Genomic DNA, 24,894 nt, shown 5'->3' with positions numbered 1-24,894 from the left:
ACTGAGTCGTCCTACGGAGTGTACATGGGAGGGGAGGGGGGGGGGGGGGGGTGTAAAGTGGGTGTGAAGCTACAGGAGTCATTTTGTGTCCGGTCCACTTACAAGTTCCATCTGTTTCCATGAAATGTCATGCCCTGGGGAGGACTCATCTAGGAAGGAAGGGCTTGGGTGTAATTGACCAGTGTCTCCATAATCTCTCAAACCCAACAACCCTGCCCTGTGTGTGTTTCTGTGTGTCTGTATCTGTGTCTGTGTGTGTCTGTGTCTCTCTCTTTCTCTCTCCCAACAATGAAAAAATTTTGAAAAATGTGTATTTGGATCCACGTCGCGATAGTTTTATACCTTGGTAATACACACTCTTGAATCGTGTACTTACTTTTTTCATTTATGTACTATGAGACATTGTTTACGGGTTAATATAACACTATAAATATACGTGCCAATGTGTCTGAGAGCTGCAGTTCTGTTCTGACAGACTGACATCTCTTCACTTCATGTCACAAAATATTCTCTGCGAAGTCCTATCTGCAGGAAACAGTTAGTTACACTCCACTCAACACAATGCAATGAGAGCCGCAAATACATTTTGCTTAGCAAGAAAAAAATCCTTCAACTCACATCAACAACTCTGCCCTATCTATGACAGCCCTCTCGACATTACTGTGTAAGTTCCCTGACTTGCGAAAAACAACTGAAGATGATAAGAATTACTCACATAGGAAGAAGAAATTTGGATTCCAGTATCATTTGCAGTGAGGGAGTTGACGGAGACATAGAAGAGCTATGAAAAAGATGGAGGAACACCGGATTCATAGATCAATACAAATGATGGGTCTCCTGCTATTTGCTCTCCCACATTACTCTGACACCTTAAATCTAAACCTGGTTAACTTCACTGAGTTCTCTGGCCCCGAGGGAAGCTTCTTTGGCTTCTCTGCAGATTTCTATCAGTTTAGCAACAAAACGTGAGTATTGCAATATACTATTTGGTAAGTTTTGGCTTTGCTTCATTCAGTAGGCTTTGCATCATTATTATGATATCTGTTAAACTACACTGTATAGTTAAAAGTATGTGGACACCCCTTCAAATTAGTGGATTCGGCCATTTCAGCCACACCCGTTGCTGACAGGTGTATAAAATTGAGCACACCACCATGCAATCTCCATAGACAAACATTGGCAGTAAAATGGCCTTACTGAAGAGCTCAGTGACTTTCAATGTGGCACTGTCATAGGATGCCACATTTACAACAAGTCAGTTTGTCAAACTTCCGTCCTACAAGAGCTGCTCTGGTCAACTGTAAGTGCTGTTATTGTGAAGTGGAAACATTTAGGAGCAACAACGGCCCAGTCGCGTAGTGCTAGACCACAGGAACTCACAGAACGGGACTGTCAAGTGCTGAAGCGAGCAGCGCGCAAAATGTGTCTGTCCGCGGTTGCAACACTCACTACTGCCTCTGGAAGCAACATCAGCTCAAGAAGTCTTTGTTGGGAGCTTCATGAAATGGGTTTCCAAAGCCAAGCAGCCACACACAAGCCTAAGATCACCATGAGGAATGCCAAACGTCGGCTGGAGTGGTGTAAAGCTCGCCTCCATTGGACTCTGGAGCAGTGGAAACGCGTTCTTTGGAGTGATGAATCACGCTTCACCATCTGCAGACCAACAGATTAATTTGTGTTTTGCGAATGCCGGGAGAACGCTACCTGCCAAATGCATTGTGCCAACTATAAAGTTTGGTGGAGGAGGAATAATGGTCTGGGGCTGTTTTTTATGGTTCGGGTTAGGCCCCTTAGTTCCAGTGAAGGGAAAGCTCAACGCTACAGCATACAATGACATTCTAGACGATCCTGCGCTTCCATCTTTGGAAGGCCCTTTGAGGAAGGCCCTTTCCTGTTTCAGCATGACAATGCCCCTATTGACATCCAGGCTGTATCACAACCGGCGGTGATTGAGAGGCCCAGCGTCGTCCGGGTTTGGCTGGTGTAGGCCGTCATTGTAATTAAGAATTTGTTCTTAACTGACTTGACTAGTTAAATAAAGGTTAAATGTAAAAATGTCAAAACAACAACAAAAATTGACAAAGCGAGGTTCGTACAGAAATGGTAACTCGAAATCGGTGTTGAAGAACTTGACTCTCCTGCACAGAGCCCTGACCTCAACCCCATCGGTCACCTTTCTGATGAATTGGAACGCCGACTGCCCGGCCAGGCCTAATCGCCCAACATCAGTGCCCAACCTCACTAATGTTCTTGTGGATGAATGGGAGCAAGTCCCCGCAGCAATGATCCAGCATCTAGTGGAAAGCCTTCCCAGAAGAGTGGAGGCTGTTACAGCAGCAAAGGGGAGAACAACTCCGTCTTAATGCCCATGGTTTTGGAATGAGATGTTTGATGAGCAGGTGTCCACATACTTTGGGTCATGTACTGTATATGCTGGTATTACTCTCATATTAAATTGGACAAGGTATGTGGAGTTTGAATGGCTTTTCATTAGATTATTGTCTGAAATCCCAAAGAGAATATTTGAACCATAGTATTTTCTGTCCCACAGCATCAGTGTTGTGGTTGGGGCCCCTAGAGCCAACACCAGTCAGCCAAGAGTCACTGAGGCAGGGGCTGTGTATCTCTGTCCCTGGGCACAGACAGGAGGGGCCTGTACTACCATGACCTTTGACACAAAAGGTAAACCTTTCCTAATCAAAAGTCCTATTCATGCATTTCTCAATGTTTTCTAAAGCTGTGAACATATTATCATACTGTAGATCAGTAAGTAAGTAAAGAAGATATTTATTTATTCTGGGCTCAATTACAAAAAAGGTTGAAAAACTGGGCTGTCTGATGTAACTACAGGTGATGAGGTTTATCCTCACCAGAACTTAGTGATAAGCTCTTCAAAGTCCCACCAGTGGTTTGGTGCTACTGTGCGATCCTCCGGAAACTACATTGTGGTGAGTTTTTCCAGCCGTTGTGGCACAATACTGTTACCACTCTCTCACTCTTTGAATTCTCATAAACCAGTCACTCAGGCTGCTGTATACAGTCACTGTGCAGTATAGAATGCATCAGATATCGATCCTCTAAATCTTTCACAGAACCTCTCTCCCTCCCTCAATTTATTTTCCTTCCTCTCCCAACCACCGATCCCCTCTCTCTTTCTACCAATGTGTGTATGCCTCTGCTCCTTCTTAATTTGACTTTCTTTCTCTCGCGGTCATTCTCTTCATCACTTTGTGTTACCCTTCTCTATATCACGTTCCTTCTCCCCCTCTTTCTCTTTCTCTCCTCCCTTCTCTCTCTCCCTCCCTCCCCCTGCGCCAGGCCTGTGCCCCCCTGTTCCACTGGAACGTAATAGACGTGGGGGAACGTGACGAGGCCCAGAACACTCCAGTGGGGACCTGCCTAGTGTTGAATACACTGACGGGGGAAACGGTCAACTTCTCCCCCTGCAGAGACGTCATGACTGAGAAAAATTACAAAGCCCTGAAGTACAGTAAGAGATATTAGTCATGCCAGTAGTACCTGTACAGTACAGTAAGAGATATTAGTCATGCCAGTAGTACCTGTTCTGTACAGTAACAGGTTCCTCTGTTGTCCACTCAAAACTTAAAGGCTGCATTTATACATGCAATCCAAATTTGATCTTTTGCCACTAAATGTTATTTTGACCAATCAGATTGGGCAAAATAACAGAATTGGGCTGCCTGTGTAAACACAGCCAAACAAGTATCTTGTCAGAACTCTTTTGGTAATTGAGTATCATTCTCACTGCTATGCCACAAAACACCTCGGGTATATCCTTCTTAAAATAGCAGTTGACTTCATGTTCAAACGTTTGCCTGCTGGTTTTTCTTTCTACTCTGCATGTTTTCATCTTTGATCCTGATCTTTATTCTCAGCTACCGACAGACGATACTGTGAAGTGGGATTTAGCTCTGACATAACAAAGGTGCCCGCCATCCAAACATTTCTCATCAAACTTTTTATTTTTGACTCATATAATGTTATATACTACACAGCAATGTATAGTAGCAGAGTAGATCATTTAGATCCACATAGTTTATGATACTGTAATGTAGTAATTACACCAACAGTGTTATGATACCATCTATAACAATAATTTGATTTGTTTCTTGCCGTACTATTCTAGGAGGGAAGGCTCCTTATCGGTGCTCCTGGAGGCTACTATTTTCAAGGTAACATGTGCCATCTGGTGCCATTATTAGCCTGGTTAAACTAGATTTCACGCTACACCTGAGGTAAATCTGCCGGGGCATAAAATTGCTGGGGCATAACATTTGCTGCTGGGGCATTGGAGCTGGATGCCACACTTTCTGAGGCTGCTGTGGGATGGGGGGTTTGTTGCTTCCGCTGCTGGAGCATTGAACAAAAATGGGGTGGACAAACACTAAAACACTAAGAACAAGAAATATAAAATGTCACCATACATGGTTCTTAGGCTGGTGGCTTCCGTAATTATGGTGGCTTCCATTATTGCATTGTTCAACACTCCTAGGATAAATGTATCCACTAATAGCCCTGTTGTTGGAACGTCTCCGGGAAGGTTGATGATGACTGAGCATGATGAATTATCATATTGTCATATAGTCTCGCAAATGCCAGCCCTAGGGCAACAACATGTCAGAACATTGTTAAAGTGGGAGGCAACCTGCATGCTTAATTTGACTAATGTTACTGAAAATATTATGAAATAAATATGTATAAACATTACTAAAGGTGTCTTCTCCAAATGATGGTTGCGGTGTTTAACCTTTCTGTTGCAGGTCAGATCATCAGTGCAGGACTGCCTGACATCGTCGACAGTGCCAAGAGCCAGAATGCCAAACCTTATGTAGTAGGACAAACCCATTCCCCTGAGACTGGTGGATACGATCATTACCATGGTAAGAGGGTGACACGCAAGACTTGTGGTCTAATGCAATGGTTTTCAAGCCTCTTCTCCGAGACGCCAAGATGTTTCACAATTCTGTTGCAACCCTGAACTAGCAAACCAAATTCACCTCATTAAGTGCTTGATGATTAGTTGAATCAGGTGTTCTACCCCGAAGAGAGGTTTGAGAACCACTGGCCTAAAATATTCAGTACAAAGATATTCAGTGACATTCTTCTCAGTTCAATAAACCCGAAAGGTTTCGCCAACAGGGTATTCTGTGGCCACTGGCGAGTTCACTGGAGACTCAATACCAGGTGAGAAAGTTCCCGTCAAAAGTGTCCACACAACCAGATAATTACTAGCCCGGTCCCAGTTTGTACTATCATTCCGACTCATTGTCATGCCAAACATTTGTTCATGTTTTGCATGACAAAGAATGGCGCAAGGAATGGAATATTAGCACATAGGCCCATACTTCCTACGTTTTATGTGCCTGGTAGTGATGCTGACAGCTGTGCAAAACCTTCAAACATTTGTCAGTAAGATACAAAAGGTTGAAACATTTCTCAATAATTAATTTGTTAAGTCTGTTTTACTGTGTTTTAAATCCAGTACACGTATTTATTTTCTGTTTCAGATTATGTGGTTGGAGTGCCTAATGATCGCAACACAGCAGGCTCAGTAAGGGCTCCCGATGGCGTCATGATCATTTACTTTTCATATTCATCTATTAGAGAGTGATCTAAGCTAATGTTGTGGCTTTGTATCCAGGTCAAAATCTATAATGGAGACACACCTGGCTTTTTGGGAGTTAAACGCACATTCTTAGGCTCTCAGGTGAGACTGCATTTCCATCATTTCCATCACATTTTATTTCGATTGACTTGTTTACAGGAGAGTGATGAAGAAGTGTCTATACAGATATGCCTTTGTGTTGATATCTGAGTCCCGAGCAACGTAAGTCCACTCAAAACCACATGCAACTTTCATCTTGCAGGTGGCCTCTTACTTCGGCCACAGCGTTGCAGTGACTGATATTAACAATGATGGGTATGTCAGAACTCTCATACTTACTTTTTTTGAAGTCCTTGATCATGGAAGTATTAAACATGAATTAACCACCTAATAACATCTAAGCCACTGTTTGCTGGCCTGCTGTCTCAAGGAACCATGAAAGAGAGCTCAAATGTCCAGCCATTCTTGCTCTGTCCTCTGTCCCCTACAGAATAGACGACATCCTAATCGGGGCGCCCCTCTTCATGGAGCGTGTGTCGGGCCAGCAGTTGCAGGAGGTGGGCCAGGTGAGTTAAAACCTGATGAGTCCTGTGTGGTCTAGCACATGGGAGCATAGTGTGCAGTCTAGCACATGGGAGCATAGTGTGCAGTCTAGCACATGGGAGCATAGTGTGCAGTCTAGCACATGGGAGCATAGTGATGCAGTCTAGCACATGGGAGCATAGTGTGCAGTCTAGCACATGGGAGCATAGTGTGCAGTCTAGCACATGGGAGCATAGTGTGCAGTCTAGCACATGGGAGCATAGTGTGCAGTCTAGCACATGGGAGCATAGTGTGCAGTCTCCATTCACCTTTTTTTTATACCCAGCTCCGAGACAATGGATGTGTGTAATCCTTTCCCAGGTGAGTGTGTACCTGCAGAGAGAGCGCTCCACCTTCCACTCCAAGCCAGACCAGAAGCTGACAGGTTCCCAGTTGTACGGACGCTTTGGCAGCACCATCGCCCCCCTCGGTGACCTGGACAAGGACGGTTTTAGCGGTGAGGCTCTAATATACAATCATTTGACTTACAATATACGTATCTTCCCTTCTAATATAGTAACTGCCTCAGGGGCAGCAGAATCAGTAGTATCTGATTTTCTGGGTAACTTAAACAAGGAATGATATTAAATGTGAAAATGTCCTCTGCAAAGACTTTGTTTCCGAAAGGAGATTCATCTTTGAGTTCATGATTCCCTCTTGAAATGCTACATTTTCTAACGGTGAGGAATGCTTTTGTCATAGCAGTGTTTCAATGCACTCCGTCCGTGGATTACTCATCACTATAAAGTGTTTCTGTCTCTCTCAGATGTTGCTGTGGGAGCCCCATCCTCGGGCGTTGAAGGGAGGGTTTTCATCTACATGGGGACTAGTGATGGACTGTCTCCCCAGTATACCCAGGTCATCGAGAGTCCCTTCCGGTCCCTAGGCTCTCCAGCACAGTTTGGCTTCACCCTGAGAGGGGCCACTGACATTGATTCAAATGGCTACCCAGGTTAGTCTGAAAACGAACTCTTCGGAAACTGTAGGCTCGTTTACCTTGATTTAGAATAGATGTGGATTTGATTATATTGGGTGTTGTGTTTTGACTTGATGTGTTTTGACTTGAAGTATTTGATTCTAGCCCAAAAAACGTGAAATAATAATCTCATCAAGATTTGAGAAGTTATGGAACAACAAACCTTACCCCGGCCAACAATTCCCAACTATGTCCCTACCTCTCTTGTTAAGCCACAGTGTCAATCCTGCCAAGACCACTTGGAGATGTCAACCTGTAAGATCACGTGGAGGTCACTCTCTTCCCTTACAACTCCACAATCAGCCTCTGGCGCAGTTCAACAACAGCAGCTGCAAATATTTCTGTTGTCTTTTTCATTGTAGTTGACTACTACCCAAGGACAAATTGCCACTACTTAACAAAGTCCTTTCAGTCCCAGTAAAAACGTCCTCTGACATGTTGTTTGTCTCCCGTCCCCCTGGAGACCAAGGCAAAGTTTCTCGGACACACGAGAGAGAAACAGAAAAGTCACTCATCCAGTAGAGTGGCCAACATTTGTCGGGGGAGAGCACTAAAATGGAGATACATTTAGTGTCCCTTGGAGACTAGTGAACTACTCTCAACACAGCAATGCTTTTTGATGTGCAACACCTCTGGCTTTTAAAGACACTCATGGCGCTCTTTGTCTCTTGTTCCCCCAGTGAGCCTGTTACAGTTCAACTTTTTTTTCAGCTGACCTCTTTCCCTGAAAATAGTTTTGTTTCCTACTTTAAGTTTCTTAGGAGTCACTGTGATATGAAAGCAGAGGTCCTGGCTGTTACCAAAGGGCAATCAATCCCATGGACTATTTTTTTGATAGCACTTTCTCATGAAAGGGTATCAATCATGTCATTTTTTCCAAAGCTGTTTCATGACGTTATATTTCTTATGTTTCAAGACTAGAAAAATAAGAGCTTGCAACTTGTTATTGTCAATCTTTGTTGCCTCACAGATCTAATTGTTGGTGCATGGGGAGTCAATAAGATTGCTGTGTACAGGTACAGTAGTGTGAGACAAACAAACAGTTTATTTGTTACTTTAAATGAACTTGAAAAATGTTATCTGGAGCAAGTTTAACATTTGCATTCACAATGTACCCACACCGTCTATTCTCTGTTTGTGTGGGGTGGTACCAGGGCTCAAGCCGTGGTGATGGCCAAGACCCAACTCTCCCTCTACCCTGACTTCCTGAACCCAGATGTGAAGGAGTGTCAGCGCCCCACCACCAACGAGCCTGTGGCCTGGTAAAGATTCTTCTCAAACCAGAGTATCATACCATTAGTGTGGGCATTATCCATAGCCGTGGGAAGTTGTTTGGGGGTGCGGGTGCTGTGTTAATTATGATGTATATTTGATATTTTTGTATTTTCAAGGGGTGGTAGAGGTGCTGAAAAAACATTTTGCCTGCCCTACAAACACTATATCGGTCCGCTAATACAGCACTATTAAAGATCCAGTGCAATACTTTTGTGACAAAATTTCTTTTAAATCAATATTATTTTTTATAACAATTTTCAGGGGGTGCTGCAGCACCCAACTGGGAAGAACATTTATGATGGACAAATGTTGGTGGGCACGGCAAACATGCACGTGTTGTCACTATGTAGAATTGCTGCAGTATCCTAAGTGCCAAACATTTTATTAAGATGTGTGACATGTCTGGACAGTTCCTGGTTGTGTTAGACTGATCTTTCCCGTGATGATGTGTGAATTTGTTCTTGTAAATTCAGAATGGCATTATGACTGATGCGGTCTGTCTCTCTCCTTACAGCTTCACAGTCATGATGTGCATTAGTGTGTCTGGCCACAGTATTCCAGAGGAGATAGGTAGGAGACGCATACTGAAGTAATTTATTCATGTGGAAACATACACATTCTCCTTGAGTTTCAGTTTTCTGTTTGTTCAAGACCCTAAATCCACTCTTGTAGTTCTAGATGCAGAGCTTCAGCTGGACAAGATGAAACAGACAATGGCCAGGAGGACCCTATTGCTGCAGACCAATCTGCCCCAAGAGTATTTTCAGCTAACCATTCAGAGAGATGTGGGAGTGGTCTGCAGGAACCAAACTGCTTACCTACGGGTGGGTTGCTTGTGCCAGTTTAGCCAATTTATAGACCTGTATTTTGGTTTACAATGGTCAGAGCTCAAAACCTGAAATAAAACCATAATGGTGCAGCAGTGTTCTTATCAGGCTGAGGCCCCCAAGTGGCCATTCACTGAAGTGACACTACAACAGGCTCCAATCACAATACCATTAGTAACCTCACAAAAAGGTTGTGAACACTGCCATTGTCAGTGGCAACAGACAAACCTGAAAGGGGAATAGATTTATATTGTCTTAACACTATGTGATCCACTAAACTGCAGTAGATCTTTACTGAATTTCAACTGAATTGAGGGTTAATTGCATCAATGTCAGTACTGCGTCCTGTCTCTCTTTCCAGCATGAGTCAGAGTTCAAGGACAAGCTCAGCCCCATCTTCATCTCCTTGAACTACAGCCTGTCCAACTCCCAGGAGGCCATGCTGCATGGCCAGAGAGCTGTGGTCGCACAGGTGACATCACGCATTACATTCTAAATGTATTAAAACATTTTCATTTGCAAAGGAAAAACATTTATAAGTGGTAATTACACGGTCGAAACCTATGAATTAGCGTAGGTGTTTGTTTCTTTGGGTATAAAAATGTGTGTGTGTGTCTGTGTGTTGTGCAGACCAGGATCATTCTGGACTGCGGAGAGGACAACGTCTGTGTCCCTGACCTGAGGCTGACCGCTGAAGCGTGAGTGTCAAACTCCCCTGAGTTCCTCATCACTCAGTAGTGTCATCTGTTTTCTTGGTCATTCTACATGTTCAGGAATTTGACCAAGTAAGGTCTCGTGGGATCAGTGTGCGGAGATAATAGGGTTTAGTTAGAGTATGTTATTCCGGTCTACTAATACAACCCTTTGACCCATCCTCAGAGGTACTGGCCGTCTTCTGATAGGGGATGACCACCCTGCCCTGCTGGTCATCACAGCAGAGAACAGAGGAGAGGGGGCCTACGAGACCGAGCTGGAAATACGCCCACCAGCCAACACACACTACCAGAGTATGGTGACTGACAGAAAGGTGACTGTGACTCTCCTGTTCATAATAAAAGGGAATTGTTAACAGAGTGGCATCAACTGTCCCACACCTGCAGGAAAAACTTTGAGCCCAGAGTTTTGCTGGTTAGGTTATTTGGTCAGCATAGCCCACCGGCCCTACGTAAAACACACTCTCTGCGTCTGAAATGGCACCCTACTCCCTATATTGTGCACTACTTTTGACCAGAGCCTCATGGGCCCTGGTCAAAAATAGTGCACTATATAATGAATAGGCTGTCTGAGTGTGCCATCTCTCCCAGGACTTCAGCAGGTTGATTTGTGCTCAGAAGAAGGAGAACCAGACGGTGGTGATGGTCTGTGAGCTGGGGAACCCTATGAAGCAGGGCCAGAAGGTAACCACCATGTTATTAAATATAGTGTAAGTAAATACCCTCGCAAGTGCCTTGCATGAGTCAGAACGGCTCATTGGAGCAGGAGCCTATCTCCTGTTTCTGTAGCATGAAGCAGCTTGATGGACAGGACACTAATCTATCACCTTAATCTCCTTAGTGCTGTCTGAGTGCCAAGCAGAGACTCATTGGGTACCTTTTTTACATTCTGTAGTATAACTTGGCCGGGGATCGAACTCCCAACCTTCCAAACTCTGGCCGGACACACTGAGTTGGCATGGAATTACACATAGAGTAATAGTGCCGTTCTGGGTCTTCACTGTCAACGGATGTGGATGACATGTGACTGTGTTTGCAACAGCTCTGTCAGTCTGAATGATGCAGTACAGTATGTTCTTCTCTCTGTCTGTCGTAGCTCCAGGCTGGTCTGTTCTTCAGCGTGGGGAACCTGGAGGAGGTGGAGAGCCACGTGTCATTCACATTACAGATCAAAAGGCAAGAACAACACTTTCATCCCTTCTTGAGGTTTTAATGCCTTCGATGCTACCAAGGCTTTGTTTTTGTATTTTTAATACAACATTTTAATGGGGAAATTCAAGATCACTAAAGTCAATGTTTAGTGTAGAGTGATCAGCACAATGTAAGGCATATTTAGGGTCTTTGAGATACACATGGTTTACATGCTTGTTAATGAAGTTGTCTGTATTTTAGACATTCAAGGTGTCAGCTGAAGGTTCATGGCCTTTCTAATGACACAAGGGAAATGGTCAACATTCATTCAGCTTCTTCCTTCCTTTATACTCTCTAGCAAGAACAGCCAGAACCCTGACAGTAACGTGGCCCATCTGAGGATTGATGTCAGCGCTGAGGCAGCTCTGGAGATGCGGGGGTGGGTGGGCCTTCCTTCATTGTCTTCCAATTATCCTCCAATTATCATCAGAGCAAGAAACTGTGCTGTTTTGTGCTACCATGGAAATGAGCACTCCTCCTGACTCCCGAGACACACTTTCTGTTTGACAATTCAGAGCTGCCAATCCAGACAAGTAGCAGACTGAATATCTAATATCCAAAAAGGATGAGTGATGTTTGCCAATTGGAAGACGTTGTCCTAATAAGAGCGTAATACAGTACAGTAACACCATGGTTTCCTCTTGTCCTTGTAGTTATTGGCTTTCCCAGGACACGTAGTTACTAATTATCACTAGGACCAGGCTAGTGTTATCAGTGTTGTCCTCAGCGTTTGGTCCACCCTTGTAGCCTGTTGTTTTTTGGACAGGGGCTCCTCTCCACCTGAGTGTGTCCTGCCCATTGCCAAGTGGGAACAGAAGGAGCATCCTGCTGACCTAGAGGAGGTTGGCCCGCTAGTGGAACACGTCTATGAGGTAACCTTTTTATGGTTCACTCGGAAAAGAAACAAGAGCATTTAAGACATTTGTCTCTCTGAGGCTGGTGCAGTTTTAGGTCAAAATGCGTAACATCTATTTGAAGAGTCCATAAGGCCCTTATAGAGTAGGTTTTGTATATGTTATTTCATATATAAGCGAAGACAATGAGATCCAACTTAGTGAGCGAAATCTGAAATCATGTATTTTTTTGTTGTTGTTGAACCACTCAGTTGAGAAACCTGGGTCCGAGCACGGTCAACGCCAGGGTGCAGGTGGAGTTCCCTACCCATCACCATGGAGACGTCCTGCTCTATGTGTTCGCCAATGCTTCTGAGGATTTCCTCACCTGCCACACTGACTCCCCTGACATCGACCCATATCAGGTGAGAGAGGTAGCATGATGTGGCCCTGCAGTGTGCCAGACAGCAAATCTTTCTATAGCGGGAAAACTATGTTGTTTTTCCATGAATTATGTTTCATTTAAAAGGAAATCACTATTTTATTTTATATTTGCCTTAAATAGAAGCAAAACCAGATTTTCTATTGTTCTTTTGATGATGTTTTGGTCATATGAAATTGGAGTACACTCTTTTGTTTTGGCAGTTGGTGAAGACCGGGAATGCTACTGTTGGTAAAGTGTATAAGGTCAAACAGAATGAGGTGGCACAGCAGGAGCCTCAGCGCAAAGAGACCGTTCACGTGGTAAGCAAGTGTCGCCTCACTCGATTAACATAATGACATGCATCAGTGTACTTCTGACAGCAATACAATCAAACTGTCTTGTCTTTACTTGATACTGTACGATAGGCTAGTTCCTTTTTGCTGCAATTTCAGGGACAACTTGCAATATTCTATATGTGCCACAAGAGGGGGCTAAACAACAAAATATTACATCTCATGTGGATGGGTACATTCCATTGATGTGTAATGGGGGAAACAGGTTGACTCAGTTAGGTCTGTTCCTCTCTCTATTTCTCTACAGAACTGCACCAGTGGAGATACCTGTCTGAGGTTTGTGTGTGAGGCCACAGGTCTGGAGAGAGGCTGGAGCGCTGTGGTGAAGGTGATGTCTCGACTCTGGGTACAGACCTTCCTGGAGGTGAGAGGGACGGAGGCAAGAAGAGGGAGGGAGAGATAGGGAAAGAGAGAATCACAGTGACATATTTTCCACACAATTGTTCACTATATCTGCATTCATAGGTGTAAAGGAAAAGTGCTCCAAGACAGCTCTGCATAATTTTGAGATAGCATTTTGTAAGATCTTACTTCGTTGACATTATTCCGTAATGATTATGGAACCCTCATTCTGTTTCCCCTAGAGGCCCTATGAGAATTATGTTCTCCACTCTACAGCACGCTATGAGGTTATAGATATGCCCTCCAAGATCCAGCCTGAAGAGCTGCCAAGTGGACAGGCTGAGGTAAAAAAAAAAATAATAATAAAGTTTACCCTTTCCACTAGTGTGTAGACAACACTTATTTACTAATGACATAAACGGCTGACTTGAGGCACATACACAACCGTATCTCACAAGGTAACCATTTCTTCAGTAGTCATTGGACAGATTTAATTGGAGCCAGTTGACCATGTGTGTATGTGTGTAGACCCAGACCAGTGTGGTGTGGAGGGCTCCTGATGGAGAGAAGGAAGTGCCGGTGTGGTGGATTGTTGTGGCTGTGGTCTCTGGCCTCTTCCTCCTTGCTCTGCTGGCTCTGATCTTCTGGAAGGTAATGTGCTGACATAGTTAAAACAGCAGGTGGCGCAAGATTGGGCCCTATAACTGGGTAGCATTTAGAAGGTGCTACTCAGCTATCATCGAAGTATTGATCACTCAGTCTTTTTTAATGATATGTTTTCTTAAAATGGAGACTATTTAGAGGGGACATAAAGGAGAATGTCCTCGATGACACACGAATGAAACCGGAATCGGGAAACAATATGTGGAAATGTAAATGTTTTGAGTTTGTGCTTCAGGTGGGGTTCTTTAATCGCAACCGTCCCCCGTGTGATGATGACAACGACGATGCAGAACACCTAGCTGGGGCTGGACAGTCAGAATACGCTGAGATGCCCACAAACGCAGAGGACAAGCAAGCATAAACAACTGCTGTTATCACCCTGGAAACCCTGGTGTTTTATGTATTTATTTGGTTTGACACGGACGCCCACACTTTTCCCGAGTGTTAAACTGTTTCACATGGTTTGTAAAATGTTGCTGTGGGCTTCTTGTTTTACTCCCTATAACTGCACATTTTCTATTGTGTAGCTGTTGCATTTTGTTTTAAAATAATCATATGATCGCGATTAAACACTTTGTGTCCTTTTGAAGCCAAACTGGCATTCCAATGTTCACAGAGGGGATATCCTTGTTAGTGTGATGGCATCGGCCTGCTCTCTAAGCAACCATTGTGTTGGGGAGACCGTCATGACTCACTGAAGGCTGAGCCAGCTTCCTGTTGTTGTAGAGGGGAGACCCTAGTGACAATAACACTCAGACCCGGCAACCATGTGTTTATAATTAAAAAGAATAATAAATAAATACACAGATATGGCAAGAAAAGTACAACACACATGCTTGTTTTTTTGTTACATTGACATTTTATATGCATTTCAAAACAACTGCAAATGAATAGCGGCTATTGTGCATGCAAACAGATAGATAGCCTACTTTTAAGTGATATGGAACACTGTGTTCTTACATTTGTAATTACACCGTCCTCCTAATAGGGTTCGAGATTGACTTATAAGGGCCCATAGACCTTCATAGGGGCCCATCTGTGAACACACTCTACTTTGGTACCATTAGGGGGCGATCACGACCACCCACTAAGCAGAGCAAGCGTCCCCTCCCACGTAGGACAATGGAATTGTGAAGCCACTCCGGAGCGCGAGCCGAGCAAGGAGTAGGCATCCGAGGCAGCGTGAAAAGGGAGCAGTCAATGCCAACCTCAAAAGCAATATGGATGAATGGCCACCTAAGTGGAATTGGTGATGTCGCAGTGAGAATGCCACCACCGCACATATCACGTCTTCTTTTTCTCTTTATTTTTCTCGGCAATCTCTGGGAAGGACTTGCTAAATCCATTCCGGACCAGGGAGCACTTGGTGAGTTATTCGTAGAGATTCGTCAAGGTTCGAGTTTTGAGGGGAAAGTCTGTGATGGCGAGTATGATAGGCTGCTGTAGCTAACGCATTGGATGTTGTTATTATTTGTGCCCCTCTCAGTGATGAGGATGTGTTATTATGTAACCGTCGCATTTATTCAGCTATAACAGTCTACGCACGAATGAATACAATGTAGTCGCCGCATGCTCTGGTCTTGTAGCTACTTCATTGCAGAATAGGAAACAAAGGATACTGAAGTGCAGCACCCTCCCCTGATGGGCCATCTGTAGGTTAAATCTGTAAATCAATCTAATTTAACGTAAGGCAATATATCCGATCAATAGCAGCTGCATTATTCCGTTACGATGTCCAATAGCAATTAGGCTATGATGAGGCGTCAGTTTAGTTCAAACTTCTATCCCTGCCCGTTAACTTTATGTAACTTTGGAAGATCCCAACTAGATATTTTCAATTAGCAAACGGTCAATTGTCAGACACCAATGGTTAGTAGAACTATTTTTTTTTTAAATCAAAATCAATAAAATCATTCCATGCGAGAAAAATAGGCCTATAATATATTGTGCATTTGTGAATGCGAGATGGTCGACAAGCTTGGTTTGGCTACTGTCATTTGCACGCACCCATTGTTGACATTGTTCTTGTTGTTGTTGTTATGTCCCAAGAGGCCTCATGAATGGCCAAAGGACATATTATAATTTCAACAATGTTTGTTTTGGGTTCACAGGACTTTTGACACATTTAATTTATCCTGTTTCAAATCAGTTTCTCAGCAGGAATCATTTCACCATTTTATATTATTATTAAATAGGCTGTCCTGAGTCAGTAGACTATGGTTTGCAATTAAACAAACTGATATAGGCCTACTGCCTGTCATTGTAACTGAACAGGAGAAAGGGGAACTTTCAAGGTGCTTGAAGTGGATGCTAGTTTCAATGCTTGGTAGTGATTTAGACCCCCTCTCCCATACTGCTCCCTATCCTTCAACTGATCCAAGCACGGTTTAGTTCAGATACTTTCAATATGTTGCAATTCCTTGTAGATGCCTCTTTTTATAGCTAAGCAGGCTTTTAAGAAGTCGTGTCCGCTATCTATATTTCATTAGCTGAGCTGTTTCCCACCAAAGAAGCCTATTTCTGGAAGATGTGCTTATTGCTTAGTGCTTTGGACAAGACTGTCAAGATGGGTAGAGCTTCTTAACCCATACATGTCAAATTCAGTGTCATTTAATATTTTAGCTTCTCTAATCTGATCTATGAATAACCATAGATTATCCATGTGAATACCACTAGTTTCACAGACTGAGCAAACTGGTTGTGGTTGGTCTAATAGTTTGTCCTTGCAGTATAGCTATATAGATTCAACTTTCTTGAAACACTTTCAAATGGGAAATCACATCAAAGTCTCTAGCACCTTGTCGTTATACCATGCTATTACACCGTGGGTTGATAGAAAGTATCCCAACTGGAGAGACAGGAAATGTTGATTAATTCATTTGAAGGTGTTGTCGTCAACCACAACCACACCTTCGCCCCATATTGATTTGTCAGACGATGTTCTTTCATTACTTTATCATAGAGCTCATGGCCTCAACCTCTCCTCAGAAGTAGAGGTCCCTTTGAAGCAGTCAGAGAGTTTCCCATCCGAAGCGAAGTTGAGTCGCTGAAAGAATTAGGCGTTTGTGGATGGAACTGAGGCCGATGGGAAAAAGCTGGAGTGTCTTTCTTTTTTTTTTATCGCAGTAGAAGTTCCTTTCTTTTAACAGCTCAGTAGCTCAGCAAGAATGAGATGAATCACCACAGCCTATTTTTTTTAAAAGTATCATATTACCAACAAAATGCTTGGTCTAGGAATTAAAAGGAAATTATTTCCGAGATCAGTGGAGGGTGATGCTGTGGACAAAGTCAAATCGTGACCGACTGTTGTCTTGTCAGCTCAGCTTCTCCTGAAGATTCATATTTAGTTATGGGTAGGTGTTTGGATACGTCCCAAATGGCACCCTATGTCCAATATGCCCGGGTTAAAAGTAGTGCACTTCATAGGGAATAGGGTGCTATTTGGGAGGCAGATTTTCGGTGCACACTCTCTGCAGCATCAGTAATCAAGGCATACATATTAATGAATGTACTGTTGAAATGTATTATGTAGGGATTAAACCTAGTCATGGGGATGTTATCTATTCAACATTTAGTCTAATAGCGCAATATTCAATGTAAGCCTGATGTCTCCAGAGAGCAGGTTTGTATGGTAGAAGAGTTAAGGATACTTAGAAATACTATATATGAAAATGGTCACATTTTTCTTTCAAACAAATTTGACTTTTCACTGACATTAGAAATCCTCATATCTGAATTATTGTCCTGAAAAGGAACTTTTGATTCCAGGTCATCTTCAGTATGATGTTAACCGTGATCTTGGTTTGTCTTAACATTATTCCATGCTGAATTCTGAGATCAGAGTGACTGAGTGGAACGTGTCTTCTCTTTGTCCTCTCTTCGTCACTTGATGTTGTTGCCATTGTAATCTGTCCATGGTGAGTCCTGCCCCTTCCCCTCGGTGACCTCTATGTTGTCTCCTACCCAGTTGAGGCAGTTTGTCACATGTCCATTTGTGGCTTTCTTTTGAAGTTTGTGTTTATCTGTCTTACAAGAGCCAGGTGCTGTCTGTCATTCAGACAGAGATACTCATACGGTTGTTGATGCTTCTATGATACGAATCCTTGATTTTTCAAACGTCTGAGGCGTATTGCTAGCTACTTAGCGCCTGAGGTTGATTTTTTTTTTTTTTTTGCGAGGACGGAGGCAGTGTTGCTATTGTTGAGTTCAGGGGTTTATGTAGAAGCATCAGCTGTGTATACTTGCAGACTGACTGTGCCCACTGCCCAGAGCAACAACCAAAGCATGAAAAATGTGTGTTATTCTTGGGCTGTTTCTGCATGACCAACACCTAACTGTTCTAATCGGTCTGACAACCTTTGCAGCCTGCCCCGGTCTGCGGACAATAGCCGGCTGATGCCTGGCCAGGCAGGGGTCATATGTGAGCTGACTGCCATGGATTTGTGTTGTCTGTACCCCCCATCTTTCTCTCCACTGCCGCTGGGCAGGTGAACCATACAGGCGCAAATTCATAATTGTTCAGATTCGTAATTGTTTGGCAGAACAGTCGCTTCTGTACCCTGAGATCTAGGTTTTATTGTGTTTTTATTGAGCAAAATTATACATTTTCTTGTTTGTTTTCTATCGATGTCATGGGGTAATTTAGTTACGGGGTGGTTGTTCTGCATAGCTACACTTCAGGGGTAGTCTGTCCATATCTATACACTGCTGCACTTTGAGCCTTTGAGTTTGTTTAATTTAGGAAAACTATTCACAGGTATAAATTGATAGTTATTTTAAAATACAATCGATTTTTGGGCTAAATTGTGGTCGATTTGCAGTGTACAAATTATTATAATTATGTTTCCGGCCCCCGGACCATACGCTCCAACAAAAATTGTCAGTTGGTGTTTTATCTTTTTATGCCTCCAGCATCCATACAGTTTTTATGGAGTTTTTCCCTCATTGTGGTCATTGGGGACCCATTTCGCTTAGGGCGACAACCTCTCCAGGTCATATTATTTGATGTTTAGCCACAAAAAAAATATTGTGGATCTTTTGAAAATCTCAAAATGTAACATCTGGTTAAATTGTGATGTGAAAATGCTGTCTCACTAATCCGTCTGGGGGAAATAGCAGGCAGTGTAGAGTCGACATACACTTATGTCAAATATGGAAGCAATGTCAAGAAGAGGTCAGTTGTAATTAGCAACTCAATCGTTTCTTTTTAATTATACATTCTACTGCTGGGAGTGGAGCTGAGACACGGGCAAATGAGTTGGTTTCTACTGAGAGTACTAAGAGTCGTAGCCTGGTCCATGATCAGTTTGTGCTGTCTTGCCAAATCATATGGTCACAATGACCATAGGAGTTGGCAAGACAGTATAATAATGATCTAGGACCAGGCTAGAAAGAGTGGGTGTATCTGACTCAGGAACTTGCTCTGACTGACATCCTGTATTAGGATTCAGAGCACCGTGGACCAGGACCAGCCAGGCTGTTTTGCTGTAGCGGTAGCCTATGAAGGGGGGCTGGCTGTCTGCCGAGGAATTTTTGCCCAGGCAGCTGTACAGTGGGAGGAATCCGACTGTTGACACCTAACACCCTCTCTCTTCTCAGAGGAGACTAGTAGAGCTGTCTGGACATAGCATAGTAGCACAGCATAGCACCCCTTTAGAAATATAGACAGCCTAACACACCCGGCGCAGTCCTGCTATGACAGAGACACGCCCTACTCATTGAGTACTCAATCTTTTCTTTTATTCTATAGAATGTCTTTATTGGTTGTTCTTAAAGCACAACAAAAGTCATGTCCGTACATGGATTACTTCTCAGCAAAAGTTTTCCATGGTTTTTGTGTGCAGGACACAGGTTAATGGTGCTTCTTGTTTTTTTAGACCATACATTACTGTGTGTATATATAGGTGGACCATCATTCAAGTTATACACACATGCACTTATTCTTCCTAGGCTGGTGATAGCATATTTGAACAAATAGGATTCGTACTGGACATTTTGTTGACACAGGTCACATTTTTTTGTTGTTGAAGTCTTTTAAGACCAACAACTGTGGATCCACAATGGGTGGATCCCTGAACCGTGGCTCTTTCCTCGAATTCTTGCCTTGTGATTTCATTTTCCTCCTAATGACAAGTTTATTCTGGAATGAGATTCATTTACTCCACAGGTGAGCCTGATCAAATCTAAACAACCTGCCTTGTCTCGAAACAAGGACTACCAGCAAGCAATACCTAAATACACTGCTCAAAAAAATAAAGGGAAGACTTAAACAACACAATGTAACTCCAAGTCGATCACGCTTCTGTGAAATCAAACTGTCCACTTAGGAAGCAACACTGATTGACAATACATTTCACATGCTGTTGTGCAAATGGAATAGACAACAGGTGGAAATTATAGGCAATTAGCAAGACACCCCCAATAAAGGAGTGGTTCTGCAGGTGGGGACCACATACCACTTCTCAGTTCCTATGCTTCCTGGCTGATGTTTTGGTCACTTTTGAATGCTATAACCCACACAAGTGGCTCAGGTAGTGCAGCTCATCCAGGATGCCACATCAATGCGAGCTGTGGCAAGAAGGTTTGCTGTGTCTGTCAGCGTAGTGTCCAGAGCATGGAGGCGCTACCAGGAGACAGGCCAGTACATCAAGAGACGTGGAGGAGGCCGTAGGCGGGCAACAACCCAGCAGCAGGACCGCTACCTCCGCCTTTGTGCAAGGAGGAGCAGGAGGAGCACTGCCAGAGCCCTGCAAAATGACGTCCCGCAGGCCACAAATGTGCATGTGTCTGCTCAAACGGTCAGAAACAGACTCCATGAGGGTGGTATGAGGGCCCGACGTCCACAGGTGGGGGTTGTGCTTACAGCCCAACACCGTGCAGGACGTTTGGCATTTGCCAGAGAACACCAAGATTGCCAAATTCGCCACTGGCGCCCTGTGCTCTTCACAGATGAAAGCAGGTTCACACTGAGCACGTGACAGACGTGACAGAGTCTGGAGACGTCGTGGAGAATATTGTGCTGCCTGCAACATCCTCCAGCATGACCGGTTTGGCGGTGGGTCAGTCATGGTGTGGGGTGGCATTTCTTTGGGGGGCCGCACAGCCCTCCATGTGCTCGCCAGAGGTAGCCTGACTGCCATTAGGTACCGAGATGAGATCCTCAGACCTCTTGTGAGACCATATGCTGGTGCGGTTGGCCCTGGGTTCCTCCTGGGTTCCTCCTAATGCAAGACAATGCTAGACCTCATGTGGCTGGAGTGTGTCAGCAGTTCCTGCAAGAGGAAGGCATTGATGCTATGGACTGGCCCGCCTGTTCCCCAGACCTGAATCCAATTGAGCACATCTGGGACATCATGTTTCGCTCCATCCACCAACGCCACGTTGCACCACAGACTGTCCAGGAGTTGGCGGATGCTTTAGTCCAGGTCTGGGAGGAGATCCCTCAGGAGACCATCCGCCACCTCCTCAGGAGCATGCCCAGGCGTTGTAGGGAGCCTCATTTTGACTTGTTTTAAGGACATTACATCAAAATTGGATCAGCCTGTAGTGTGGTTTTCCACTTTCATTTGGAGTGTGACTCCAAATCCAGACCTCCATGGGTTGATAAATTTGATTTTGTTGTCAGCACATTCAACTATGTAAAGAAAAAGGTATTTAATAAGAATTTTTCCTTCATTCAGATCTAGGATGTGTTATTTTGGTGTTCCCTTTATTTTTTTGAGCAGTGTATATCGTTTGACTTGCTATATAGTTTTCAGTTTGGCTAGGATACTCACAGTTCATATCCAACTTTCCTGCCCTTAGTAATGGATCAATTTCTGCTCCTTGGAAAATGTGATATTTGGAAAGGCTTCCAGTAAGAAACCATATCAAATCCTCTGTGGATTGGCATTTAAAACTAAGTCCCCTCATTATTTTCTGTTTCTATTATCTCACTTGTGTTAAGTAGGCTTCCACATTTTAATATGGATTATGTTTGAGAACAGTTGACTAATTTGGCATGTAAAGCTTATTTGCCACACATACCCGTTTTATAAAAATGTCCAAGGAGAATTTGCTTCCATATTCCCAAAATACAGTTGGCACACAACGTATTTTGTAAAGAAAGAATGACTCAAAAAGACTGGTAAGAAAATAACTTTTTTTTCAACGCTCTTATCCAAAGCCATTTACAGGAGCAATGAGGGTTAAGTGCCTTGCTCAAGGGCACATCGAAAGGTTTTTCACCTAGTCGGCTCAGGGATTCGAAACAGCGACCTTTCAGTTATTGGCTCAATACTCTTACCTGCCCCTTTATGACATTGCAAAGAAAATGCAAAAAAGTTGCAGGAAATTATGGACACAACAATGTATTCAGTTTCGCAACTACCCTTTCTCGGTGTGAGGGTGAGTGAGCTACATCGTCGTATAACCGTCATATCTTTCCTTGATTTAATATGTTAGGTTAAGGCATGAACAGCCATAATTCAATTGTGAGATACTGACACTGTACACGGTTGTTGTATGTATGTCAGTGCCATATACTGTATGGAGATACTGTATGAAAGGCTCTGTGTATGTAATTCACCTCCACATGCTAGTTTCTCTAGCTACTCCTCTTAATCTTCTCACTGACCACATGCAGTACAAGCCAATGTGATGTCCCAGGCCAGCTTTAAACATCTGGGCTAGGCTGCAGAGATCCAAAACATCTGGACATGATGACCAAGTTGTATTACTGCATCCCAGCAAGCTGCCGTGGCCTCACTCTGACCACAGATTATTCCGAGTGTAACCAGATCGTGCAATTGTGTTTTTTTTCCCTTCCAGCAGCTGTTTGATTCAGATACCACTCTTTTTGCTCAGAGTGCTACGAGTGCCTAAACACTGTAGATTCAACTCTTCTGTGAGTTATGTATTACTATCCAACACAAAAGCTTTTGATACCATTAATATGTACTAGCTGGGGTTTTGTGTGGGCGCGGGTGAGCGTGTTCTTCGGTGATTGCCATGGTAACAAATTGCCGCATTCGGCCTGTTGTGTAGACGTCAGGTGCTGTGGAATTGTGACTGTTAACAATGGAAGTATCGTTCATTTGCACGCCACTCATTCATGTGGTGAAATCATGTGATTTTATTGGATTATTCACCACTTCCTTCTTGTGCAAATGAGCAGAAACAATTACTGTTACCCAGCAATGAAATGTAGTGACCCCCTTAATGATATGAATCAGTGTTCATAATTACAGATCAGAAATGACTATTGGTTTCATATGGAGCAGGATGGCACCGGTAAAGAAAAAGCAGGGACGGTGCATTAACTCTGAGTTGATTGTAACAGTTATGTTTCTACTTCATCAATCAGAAATGGTGCCCTCTGTTTGATTGGTGTGTGTTATCCTGTTTTCTCATATCAAGAGTATTTAGTGTCCTCTCCTTTTTCCTCTGTGGTAATCAAGGGGACTAGCCTCTTGTCACTGGGATCCTGGCTCTCAGGGAGAGCACAGTAGGGGGAACTGTTTGTGGACTTTGGCTTGGAACTGTGTTTTCCTGTACTAGAACAGCCTTGATGTGTCCTGTGAGGCTGTGCTTCCACATGGAACAATGTCTTGCACCAGGGCCAACACTGTCTGACCGGTGGATGGGTTTCCTCTCTGGGGACACTAAGCAGTAGTTTATGACACTTGGAAATCAGCCATATCAACCTGTGTACTTTTCATTTCATCAAAACTTTTACTTATGTAATGACAAGCTAAGCTATCATCGCTTGAAGAGTTAGTCAGAAACCTCCACGCATGTTACGACAAAAGCAGCAAACCATTCACTTTCTAAGCTCATCTCATGCTGGAGAGGAGCTGTAATTATTCTGAAATGTCTTGCTAAAGATGAAGTGCTTTTGGGGCCCTTCTTGTGTGTAACCCAAGATAACATTTTTAGCATGCAGGTGGTAGGGTTCAAGCTGAAAGTCTCATCCAAAGCTGTAACCCAACTTTAAGGACCCCTAACAACCTTCACACACCATATAACTCTCCCCCTGGGCCCTGGTAGATAATGGTGTTGAGGCCTGAGAGAGATCCTCTCTACTGATGTACTCCAGCTGTGGACCTAACCATGGACCCCCCCCCCCCCACCCACCATGTCTCTCTCTTTCCAGCTCTCTTTGCTCTCTCTCTCCTCTCCCCCTCTCTGTGCAGCCTGAGGAAGTCCATCATGATGACTTCCAGCAGGTCAATGCGAGTAGGGAGGAGGTGATTTGGTTTGATTTATCTCCTCTTAACTCTCTCCTCGCCCCTTGGTACCTCTACCTCAAACCCTTTGTGTTTCATTTGGGTTAAGAGTGAGTCAGTCTTCTTAGATCAAAGAGTTTCCAAGGAGGTTTGACCTTGCTCACAGCAGAAGGACAGACTGTGATTGTGACACGTCAGCCTTCCATCCTATCTGCCCTCTCAGGAAACTCACCCAAACAGTTTTACAAGGCTGTCCAGATTGAGGAAGCCCTTATGGCAAAAAAAACCACCAGATTTCACATATTTTGCACATGCAACAATTTATTTTGTAATGTTATTATTGTTATTATTATAAATAATGTAAAACCATGTGGTTTTGGAAAACTTCACGTGATGCTATTTCACGCGAAGTTCTGTGAAATTTGACTATGTACTCTCTCATCATTGATTACATTTTTTTAATCTGAGGGTTTTCAAATTGCTGAGAGAAATACATTTGATCAATGATGAGAAAATTGTCAGATTAACAAATAACTAAAATAACAGTGCAGACGGCACACATTTGCTACGTGCAGAGATGTACTGTATTATAGGTAATGAATGTGTAGGGGACTTCTGAGAATTCTACAACAACAAACATTATTACACAGTTTAGCTCAACAGTGTGCCATTTAGCTTGAAGCTAAAGACCTTCATTGAAACAATACCAAAGCTGTCACTCCACCTGTGTTTTGGTGAAAAGCTGAGCGATGGGCCTGGAGAAATGTAACCCACTCTCAAATTCGTAGACAGAGCAAAATTGTATTTTTAGCCATGTTTTGTGGCTATGCAGTGTTTGTTTACATTTGCTGTTTACAAACATTGTAGTAAAACAAGCTTGTATT

General features: G+C 43.5%; 2 protein-coding genes across 2 annotated transcripts in view; both read left to right on the top strand.

The window, feature by feature from the left end:
• The first annotated feature begins 221 nt into the window (after positions 1-221).
• On the top strand, positions 222-14,626 carry itga2b (integrin subunit alpha 2b). Its single transcript, XM_021624569.3, has 31 exons — positions 222-965; positions 2,552-2,682; positions 2,851-2,948; positions 3,319-3,490; positions 3,897-3,946; positions 4,148-4,193; positions 4,782-4,901; positions 5,161-5,205; positions 5,529-5,572; positions 5,663-5,728; positions 5,889-5,941; positions 6,117-6,192; positions 6,530-6,665; positions 6,975-7,160; positions 8,155-8,200; positions 8,339-8,446; positions 8,974-9,029; positions 9,132-9,283; positions 9,648-9,758; positions 9,917-9,984; positions 10,166-10,313; positions 10,591-10,683; positions 11,096-11,175; positions 11,489-11,569; positions 11,957-12,062; positions 12,296-12,448; positions 12,669-12,767; positions 13,048-13,164; positions 13,385-13,486; positions 13,671-13,793; positions 14,041-14,626. Exons 1-31 carry the CDS (start codon positions 784-786, stop codon positions 14,164-14,166), a joined length of 3,174 nt encoding a protein of 1,057 aa, XP_021480244.3. The 5' UTR covers positions 222-783; the 3' UTR covers positions 14,167-14,626.
• Positions 14,627-14,894: 268 nt separating this feature from the next.
• Positions 14,895-24,894, top strand: part of fam171a2a (family with sequence similarity 171 member A2a) — a 64,467-nt gene continuing 54,467 nt past the window's right edge. The window contains exon 1 of the mRNA XM_021624570.3: positions 14,895-15,171. Coding sequence (XP_021480245.3) covers positions 15,006-15,171 — 166 coding nt within the window. The 5' untranslated portion in view covers positions 14,895-15,005. The remainder of the gene's footprint in view (positions 15,172-24,894) is intronic.

Source organism: Oncorhynchus mykiss, chromosome 12 (assembly GCF_057628025.1).
Source record: "Oncorhynchus mykiss isolate SJ-2025 chromosome 12, ASM5762802v1, whole genome shotgun sequence".
In the NCBI taxonomy this organism is placed as follows: Eukaryota; Metazoa; Chordata; class Actinopteri; order Salmoniformes; family Salmonidae; genus Oncorhynchus; species Oncorhynchus mykiss.
This window is presented reverse-complemented; position numbering and strand designations above follow the sequence as displayed.

What these genes read in the sequence shown, in the direction of transcription:
- itga2b (XM_021624569.3), top strand. Translation starts at nt 784, where the DNA reads ATGAAAAAGATGGAGGAACACCGGATTCATAGATCAATACAAATGATG. An exon ending in TGGAGGCTACTATTTTCAAG is followed by an intron (nt 4,194 to 4,781) that starts GTAACATGTGCC and finishes TTTCTGTTGCAG; the next exon opens with GTCAGATCATCAGTGCAGGA. An exon ending in CTGACATCGACCCATATCAG is followed by an intron (nt 12,449 to 12,668) that starts GTGAGAGAGGTA and finishes TTGTTTTGGCAG; the next exon opens with TTGGTGAAGACCGGGAATGC.